Source organism: Rattus rattus, chromosome 10, assembly GCF_011064425.1.
Source record: "Rattus rattus isolate New Zealand chromosome 10, Rrattus_CSIRO_v1, whole genome shotgun sequence".
NCBI lineage: Eukaryota > Metazoa > Chordata > Mammalia > Rodentia > Muridae > Rattus > Rattus rattus.
In genome coordinates, this window is record NC_046163.1 from 9295961 (window position 1) to 9304955 (window position 8995).

The 8995-nt window shown below is 42.9% G+C and overlaps 1 protein-coding gene across 1 annotated transcript in view; it reads right to left on the bottom strand.

Moving 5' to 3' along the window:
* The window catches only part of Actr3 (actin related protein 3), a 42777-nt gene extending 35538 nt beyond the window's left edge, over positions 1-7239 (bottom strand). The window contains exon 1 of the mRNA XM_032914620.1: positions 6914-7239. Coding sequence (XP_032770511.1) covers positions 6914-6957 — 44 coding nt within the window. The 5' untranslated portion in view covers positions 6958-7239. The remainder of the gene's footprint in view (positions 1-6913) is intronic.
* Between the last annotated feature and the right edge of the window lie 1756 nt (positions 7240-8995).

The window sequence follows — 8995 nt, forward strand, 5'->3', positions numbered from 1 at the left end:
TTTATTATTAGAGGAACTCTGTTGCAGGAAATGTTGCTAGAAGCTACATTGTAGCCATTTCACACTTCTGCCTCCAGGCTAACATTTTAACCATTGTCATTTGTTGGGGAGTGGGATTTAGCACAACTGTAAAGATATTCCCCTCCTCTTAGAAAACAGGACTAAATAGAATGATGACTCACAAGCCACATGTGCTGGCTCTCTGGCTCCCATCACGACCTTCCAAAAGCTGTTTCACACTGTGTATTAAAGAAGTACTGATCCTCAATCTCTCTGTTCTTTTCTCTTTGAATTCTCGTTTCATTAGCTTCAGTCTACAAACTGCTACCATTTACTTCTGAATGCCTGACTTAAGGAAGCACCTGTATTTCTCATTCTTCAAGGACATACATGGCCAGCTACAGATAGCATTACAAATACAACTATTCTAATTTTACTGGGTTTTTTGTTGTGGAATTTTCTTTAACATTGATTTTAGTGTGTGCTGTCGGGCTAGGTACAAGTGCCTTCACCTACAGAACCATCTCTGTCTCCAAATTTAAAGATTCTTAAAATTAATTCCTAGGCAGAAGAGACTGTCCAGTAGGTAGAGGCTCTTCATTCCTAGGGTCCACATGGTAGAAGAAGAAAACCTCCTTCTACTTCAAAGTTGTCCTCTGATCTCTATATCCACACCCCCAAAAATAAATGTTAAAACAAAACAAACATACAAAAACCTAACTCCTATATTATCCTAATCAATCAAGGTCACAATCTTGAAATCCTCATTCTTCTGGCTACATTCCTAATTCCAAATCCTAGCAGTACATCCTTCCATTCTCTTAGAGAAGCAAAAACCCACTCTGACTGCACCCAGAACTACAGCAGGCAGGCCAAGGTCTGTGTGAGATAAGAAAATAAGCACAAAACATGATATGATGTTCTTTTTCCTTAAAACCCTTTAATTCAAAAAATAATAAGAGGGAGCTAACTGATGATTATAATTGCAACAAACCATGATAAAAGCAAGGTAGGCAATTACAATTGCTAAATCATAAGTGAGAAAAGTAAAAGTTCCTGGACTCCAAGTGTCCAAAGCACTTCTATGTCAAAGGTCCTTCTAGCGCAGAACTTGAATTAAATTCTAAACACTTGACCAGAGTCCTTGCAAGCCACACAAAAACAACATGCAACTGTGAAAGGGAAGGTACAGAGAAAAGCAGCAGTCTTCTAAACTTCTACCTTCCACTCCATCCCTATCACCAGTAGCCAACTGCAAAATTGTACTCTACTATATAGTATCTACCAACAAAGCTGTTGTTGGGGCTGCTTTAGAGTCATCTAGGAAATAGGGCATACTGGTTCATACTTGCAATCCCCACTCTTAGACGACTGAGATGGGAAGACTGCCCTAAGTTGGGCCACATAAACTCCTGCCTGGCTGAGTTTTAGTGAGACTTGGTCTCAACACACAAGGATGGAATCATCTGGGAAGCCCATTGGAACACACAGCAGTAGTCTCGAGATCCCATATGTACAACAATGCCAAGCAACCAGAGCTTCCAGGGGACTAAGCCACTACCCAAAGACTATACATGGACTGACCCTGGACTCTGACCTCATAGGTAGCAATGAATATCCTAGTAAGAGCACCAGTGGAAGGGGAAGCCCTGGGTCCTGCTAAGACTGAACCCCCAGTGAACTAGATTGTTGGGGGAGGCGGCAATGGGGTAGGATGGGGAGGGGAACACCCATAAAGAAGGGGAGGGGGGATGTTTGCCCGAAACCGGGAAAGGGAATAACACTCCAAATGTATATAAAAATACTCAAGTTAATAAAAAAAAAAAAAAAAAAAAAGAATCCACACACTGTGTATAGAGTATCTCCGATGCAGTTTTTTAAAACCATACTAACTAGGCTAGGCGTGGCAGTGCAAGCCCAGCACATCAGTGTTTGCTCAAGAGGTGGAGACAGAAATGCAAGGCCACCCTGGGCTACATGGAACTCATCTAGGAATCAAAAAAATAGAATAATGATCAAAACAAAGGCATATCTTAATTCCTGTTCACGTCCATTCACTGTTAAAAACAGGAGATTTTTCAACACAGATGGGAGTTGCTGCTGTACACCTAGTCCTGCCCCTGTCCCTCTTTCCTAGATGCAGTGCAGTTAGTGATCTAAGAGCTGTGCTTTCAGCAGTGTTATTACTCGGAATTTGGGGTCCCTATAAAGTAGAACTCTTTTGCAACCAATTTTTTGTGGAAATATAAAACCTGGTACACAAGTATTGGATGAACATTAGTACATAGTGTAAAATATAAAGTCACATTTTGTTATCAAACAGCCCAAAACTCATAAAGCAGGCAAGCAGCCTCACTTCCCATCAGCACTCTGCACAAACACACTTTTCTTTCCTGCCTTTTGTAAAATACTCTCCTGTGCAGCTACCCAGCTCCTTGAAAAGAAGGCTAAAATCTGACCTTCATTACAGCTTGCTTGACTTCCTGACCACAATCACTACTGCCCATAAAACCTGGAAAACAGCTATTACTATCTGAAAAGCACCCATTTAACGTTTGATTAACTGCCAGTATTAGCTGGTTGTGGTGGCTCACAACAGTAAACCCAACACTCAAGAACCCGAGGGAGGAGAATCATTGGAAGCTCAAGGGCAGTCGGAGTCGCACAGTGATTTCCACTGCTCAACACTAAAATGAACATTCGCCAAGTAAAGATGTGTGGACAGAGGGGTATATTGTGGGACACACTGTGACACACTAGAGCTTTTACTACAGGATGTTTTCTATGCTTTTTGTTTATTTTGTGTGGGAGGGGGAAGGGTTTCTGAGGGGAGGCTGGAAGGGTGGAGAGCAGATACGGGGGACTGGAGATGAATGGGACTGGAGTGTAGGATGTGAAACCCATACCCTTAAATTTTTTTTAATTAGGATTAAAATTCATGAAGGCAGAATGTATCAGATATGTATAAGTCCAAGAGTGGCTTACTGGGAAATATAAAGTAAACTTCGACCATCCTCAAGTAATTAGTGAATAAATTAATCCCTCTCCAACTCAAAATACTGAAATTATCAAAAACTGTAGTGGTTGGTCCTCCAGGCTCCAGGTTACTGTACCCCAGGGAAGTGGTTTAACCTGGAACTTAAGTTTCCTGTCTACATAACACGAACAGCACTGCTTAAGGCGAAGAGGAAGGTGAGGAGCTGATGCACGGCACTCGCCACAGGTGTTGCACATGGCTCTCATGAAATTCTATTTCCTGAGAATTTCTAAACCTGAGTCTTTTTTTTAAAGGAACAAGGAAATAGTCTAAAAATTCAAATCTTCAGGGAAAAAATAAACCTCAAGAAAGACAAAAAAAAAATTTCACCAGTTAATTGAATCGAATTCATAGGGTAGGATTATTTTTGCAATAGTACTATAAGCAAGAATTAAGCTGGATTAATTTTACTAACAGAGTGATGTACAGTTTTCTGAAAGGAGGCTCACGGAACCCTACAGGCCTAAATACAGAACTAAGTTCAAGCACTAAGTCCACCAGCTACTAACTAAAAAAAAAAAAGCTGTCACAAGTTAAATTAAGATAGAACAAGTTAAAATCCTGGCCATCAGGTTCACCAGTGGCCAGCCTTTCCACTCTAATCTTGAAAATAAAAATTCTCAACTGTGTTTAACAATAAACTTAAAGGTCACTAACAATGCATGGCAGAGTCAGCATGCTATGCGTACTTCAACTTGAGCCTGGCAGGAGTCTTAGGACTGCGACTTCCCAACAGCAGCGTGTCTGCTGCTCCAAACACAAGCTATCAACCAGAAGAATTGTAATGAATGTGTTATCAAGATAGTATGAATGTTCCTGCCTTTGACACTTCATAACGCATTATGAAGAGAATCCAAGTAAGAATGTCAAATTTCTCAAGTATGCCTTCATTCATCCATGGCTTCCACTGCTCTCAAACTCATCCTTGTCTTTAACTTCTAGGACCTGGCCACAGGATGTTATAAAGATCTACTTTCACCAAAGCAAACAAAATGATTTGGGCTTACAGTTGGAAGACTGCTTAAAAAAAAAAAAAAAAAGCTAGATCTGAGAAATTCTGTAATGTATATAAATATATCCGAGGCTTGTAAACTAAGACTGTATATTAACCTATTACTTAATCAGTGGAAATAAGCCACCAAAGCAGTTTCTGAGTAAAAAACAAAACGCATCGAGCAAAGAAAAGCTCTAATAGAAAAATGAGTGAAACAGGCAGATTGAAACTATCTTAGGATAACTTTATTACAGGAGCATTACATCCTTTTGAAGCTTTAAAACTTGCTTTTCTAGTTGGCGACTGCTCTCCAGCCTGTTTGACTGGGGTCTGAAGCAGGCCTTGTACATGCGAATGAGGCACTTTTCCTAGCTACATTTCAAAGCCCTACATCTTTGTCTCTGAACAAGAACTTTATTCTACAATACTCGACCAATAGGGACCAAAAAGGTATGTTGACCTGGTGATACAGATATGAAGGAAGTATTTCTTTCTTAATTCCTTAAGTATTTGAAAAATACTTCATGACCTCATGACCTCAACCCCTAGGTGGTGATGATGAATTATGCTGTAGGATTCTTAAAGTTCTAGAATTAAATCTCATGTGTCCTAACATTTACAACTTGTAAGCCCGCCATCAAGTTTAACACACTACCACTTTTTGCCTAAATTCTTTAATGAAATGGGATGGACAACCTATAAATGGTCCACTTACTCTAGAAGAGTAATTGTGGAGACCTAAGAGGTGAGTGCATTGGCTGGGGGAGGGGAGGGTGTACAAACTAAAGGGATACCTTTTGCATTTGGGAAACAGTTATTTCAGATGTAAAACTCCCTGCTAGTCATTCTTGGACATGCTATTTATCTTGGGCACTGAGAAAGGACTTTTCTAATAAAGTTCAAGGTGTGAGTCTCTAAACTGCTGTCTAGTAGAGCCAACTGGTGGGATTGGCAGGGGAGAGGATGACATACCCAAAACCTTCAGAAGGAAAATAAAGAAAACTCCAAATTAGGAAATTCAGACTGTGAGCAAAGGTAAAAACACTGAATAGAGAAAGTGACTTTAATCAGTTTCCCATATCATAAATGAATATACAGCTAACCTCTCTTTGTAAGGTGAGATCAATATACAATATAGTAATGTAATGGTTTAGTAATTGAGATATTAGACAGAAATAGCCTAGGTATAAGTTGTATCGCTTCTCCTGGTCACTCCAAATATGTTTTTAGTTCAAGGTTGCCCTTTCAGAAAAAAAGGTCACTTAAGGACAGCTAAGTTCAATGAGATACCAAATACTACTCATTCAAAAATAACCAAAACTGCATTTCAAAAGAGGAAAATAAATACATAAAAAGATTAAAGACACATCCTCCTTAAGCTGCTATGGCATTATTTATACGGTGATCAATGACTATGTGGCTTTACTGACAGTGATTTCTAAAGCATGAAGTACTACATAGCACTATCTGTCACTTCAATAAAATACACTTGAAAAATGCCTCTAACATCCAAGTACTCATCAATTAAACTATGAAAAGATAAACTTAAATATACATATATATATAAACACTTCAAGAGGGTGAGACCGGATTGAAAAAAATCTAACTTTAATACGATGTCAACTAAGAAAATACATATAAATTCCAAGGCTAAACTAGTGTTTTCCAAGAAAAAAAATTAAGTTTTTTGTTGTTTCCGGCTGCCTAACAATTAGAAGTAAAGGCAGAGAGTTAAAATGGGAGGGATTTATACAAACTAACTAATGTCGTGGAAGAGGCATCCTTTAAATAACTGTGGTAGGGTGAATAAGAGGAAAAAGGTTGGCAACTGTCCTCAAAACCACTGATGTGTTTGGGGGATTCGAGATCAGACAGGCCTCTTCCTCCACCAAGTATTGCAACGTACAGCGTAAAAAATGTAGTCTTCTCTCTAGGTCACCACACTGAGCAAGTTCTAACTCTTGACTAGGTTCATTAGTACAAACCTACAACTTTAAAAGTCACTTTAGCCAACCACACTACTATCAGAAACAATTGCTTTAATCAAACACATTCCTTTCTATCTCCTTTCAGCTTTCAAGACACAGTCACAAACCAAACGTGAATGTTTAGGTTCCAGGGTGCGTCCCTTCTCCTCCCCATTATCTCCCTCCGTGGACACAAGAACATTTTTTTTTTTAGTTCAAACACACTGATACCTAGCACTCATAATCTACTCTTTATGCAACCTGCTTAATTTTGAAAGTTCTAATAAGACGTGTTAACGTTGGAGACGAAAAACTACCTTATAAGGCTATAAAAGACGGAAAGCAGGAAGCGGCTTTGACAAAACTAAGGAAGTTGCAGCGCGCTTGCTCACTAAGGGACTTTTTTTGAGGCAAGAGCAATAACCCCATGAGATCCTCCTCGCTGGAACTGACTTGGTTCAATGGGTAGTGGGAGATGGCTAAGAATGGGTGTGGGCGGAAAAGAGGCGGCGCGTGGGTCCTCTGCAAAAGCCCCCATTCTAGCTTCCCATTTTCACAGCCCGGTTCTCCGCTCTCCCCACCCACACGCCCTAGAGATTGAGGGTTGTCACCGCGATCTTGCAAAACCCGCAAGGAGCGCTTCTCTTTTTTCCCTTGCTCCTACGCCTGGAGATTCCCTGAGAGTCCCCTAGTTCACAGGCAGGAAGAGGAGAGAAGGGAAAGGAAAGCCAGGTGGGCCAGACGGCCTTCCCAGAAGGGAAGGGCCTGAAAAGATCTTCGTCCCAGAAGGCTGAAGCGACCGAACCAGGGAGGCTCCCGGCACCACCCGTCGCCAGTCTGGCCGGCTCACCCCATTCATCTCCCTCCTCCGGCTGTCCCCAGACTCAGTTTCCCCACCCAGAAGACCCGCCGTACCCCGTGCCACAGTCCACCACACAGGCCGGCAGCCGTCCCGCCATCTTCCTCCTCGCCCGCCGCTGCCGTCCGTTCCGTGCTGCTAAGAGGCCGGGGATAGAGATGTGAGCTAGCTGACCATGCACTGGCCTGGGCCGCCCTCGGTCCTGAGGGAGGAAGGGAGGGAGCTGTGGGAAGCCCGAGCAGTAGCGAGTGAGCAGTAGGCTAGTACTTCCGCAAGCCCAGCAGGCTGGCCGGCCGGCAGGCTGTCCCCGCCCTGCCCCGCCGCGGCCTCCTCCTCCACCCCTCCGCTCTCGGCCCTCCTCCTCCTCCTCACTCCCGCCCCCACCCTACAACTTCTTCCCCTCACACTGCCTTTCCGCGGGTAGCCAAGATGGCCGCCGCTGCCGACGCCCCGGCCAGGCCAGGCCCCAGGCCGCGATCGCTCCCACTTCCGGTTCCGGGTGGGAGGGGCGAGTGCGCGCGCGCGCTGTAATGTGCGACCGCCGGGCCTCGGCTCCCTTCCAGATAACCAGAAACTCCACTTTGGGTTTTCAGATAGCTAGAAACCCAGTAGCCAAGCTAAGCATTAATGCTTTCCGAAGCGGCTGCACATGCGCAGTGGTGTGCAGCTGTGGGTCGAGGCTCCGGTTCCAACTTGCTAATATTCCACTTCACATTTTCTGGCCGGTGAAAGCCGAGAAGTCAGGCAGTTATTTAATTATGAAGCTGGCTTTTGGTAGTGGTGTGTGTGTGTTTCTTCTCTGCTAACTTGAGGAATGAACAGAAGGCTTCTCTGCTGTGGGGAAACGTGGTCAGCAGCATGCCCCTATGGTCGCTCTAGGTGTGCAGTCAGAAAAGAGATGAACAAAGGTTTGTGTCCTGAGATTTACGTCAGTTACACTATTACATTGTAGTTTCAAAGCTCACCCAAATGGTGGGCCTCTGCTTTTCAGAAGGCAAGGATCCAAGACGTTAGGTTAAACAGTAACAACAAACCCACCTTCTCCAGGGTTTGGGGATTCCTGTGTGTCATCAAGGAAGGCAAGTGTTGGATCAGGTAAAGGTGCTTGCACTCACTAACCTGAGTTTGATCCCTGGAGGTGCACACGCTGGAAGGAATGAAAAGACCCCCACAAGTTGTTCTTTGAGTTTGCACACGTTCTCCCCCTCACACGAAAATGTAAAACAGTAAAAATAAAAAAGCAAGCTTCCCAGAGGTTCTACATAGCCTGCACAGATGGCCTTTATTTGGGTTTTGGGGTGATGATAAACTTCCTCCAAGAGTAGTGAGATTGTCTCAGGCCTTTAAGAAAGGCCAGCCTCCCAGAGGTTGTGTTCTACATTATAGACTCTGTGCAGGTACCTGGCCTCTATTCAGGTTGGAGTGATAATGGATTTCCTTGTGTAATACTGTTAGCTTGAAACTTTTTCTAGTAGAAAAAAAAAAGAAAAAGAAAAAGATATGTGTTTTTTACATTACAGACTTAAAAGGCAATACTTTTAAAACTTGAATACATCAGAGTAATGTAGAAAGTGTAAAGTGCTTTGCTAGGTCATATCTCAGGGGATTATGCAAAAATCAATGTGCAGTAGAACCTGAGAATTTACTTTCTCATCAGCAGGAACCTGGAAAGTTAATAGCTTTTCTCCCCCAACAGACTTGTCTTTTATTTATTCTTTAGCATTTCCATGCATGTAAACACTGTATCTTGACTGAATTTTCCCAGAACCCTCTCTCTAGCTCCCCTGGATATCCCAATGTATTCCTCCTCATCATTGTCCTCTTACTCCTCCTTCTCCTCCTCCTTCCTTCATGTCCCCTCTGTTTTTTTTTTTTTTTTTTAAGTTTTATGTAATCCACTGCATCCCATCAGTCTGGTCTGTTGAAACACTGACTTGATCTTAAGGTAACGGTAACTGCAATGTCATGCCTGCAAAATCTGTGTCATCTCCAGAAGACAACATCTTCTGGTTCTTCTATTCTCCCCACCCCCTCCTCCATGCTCCCTCAGCTTTGTGTAGTGGTGAAGGTCGATACAGATGGACCACATAAGGCTGAGCATTCAGTAGTCACTTAGACCTCAGCACTCAGGCCAGGTG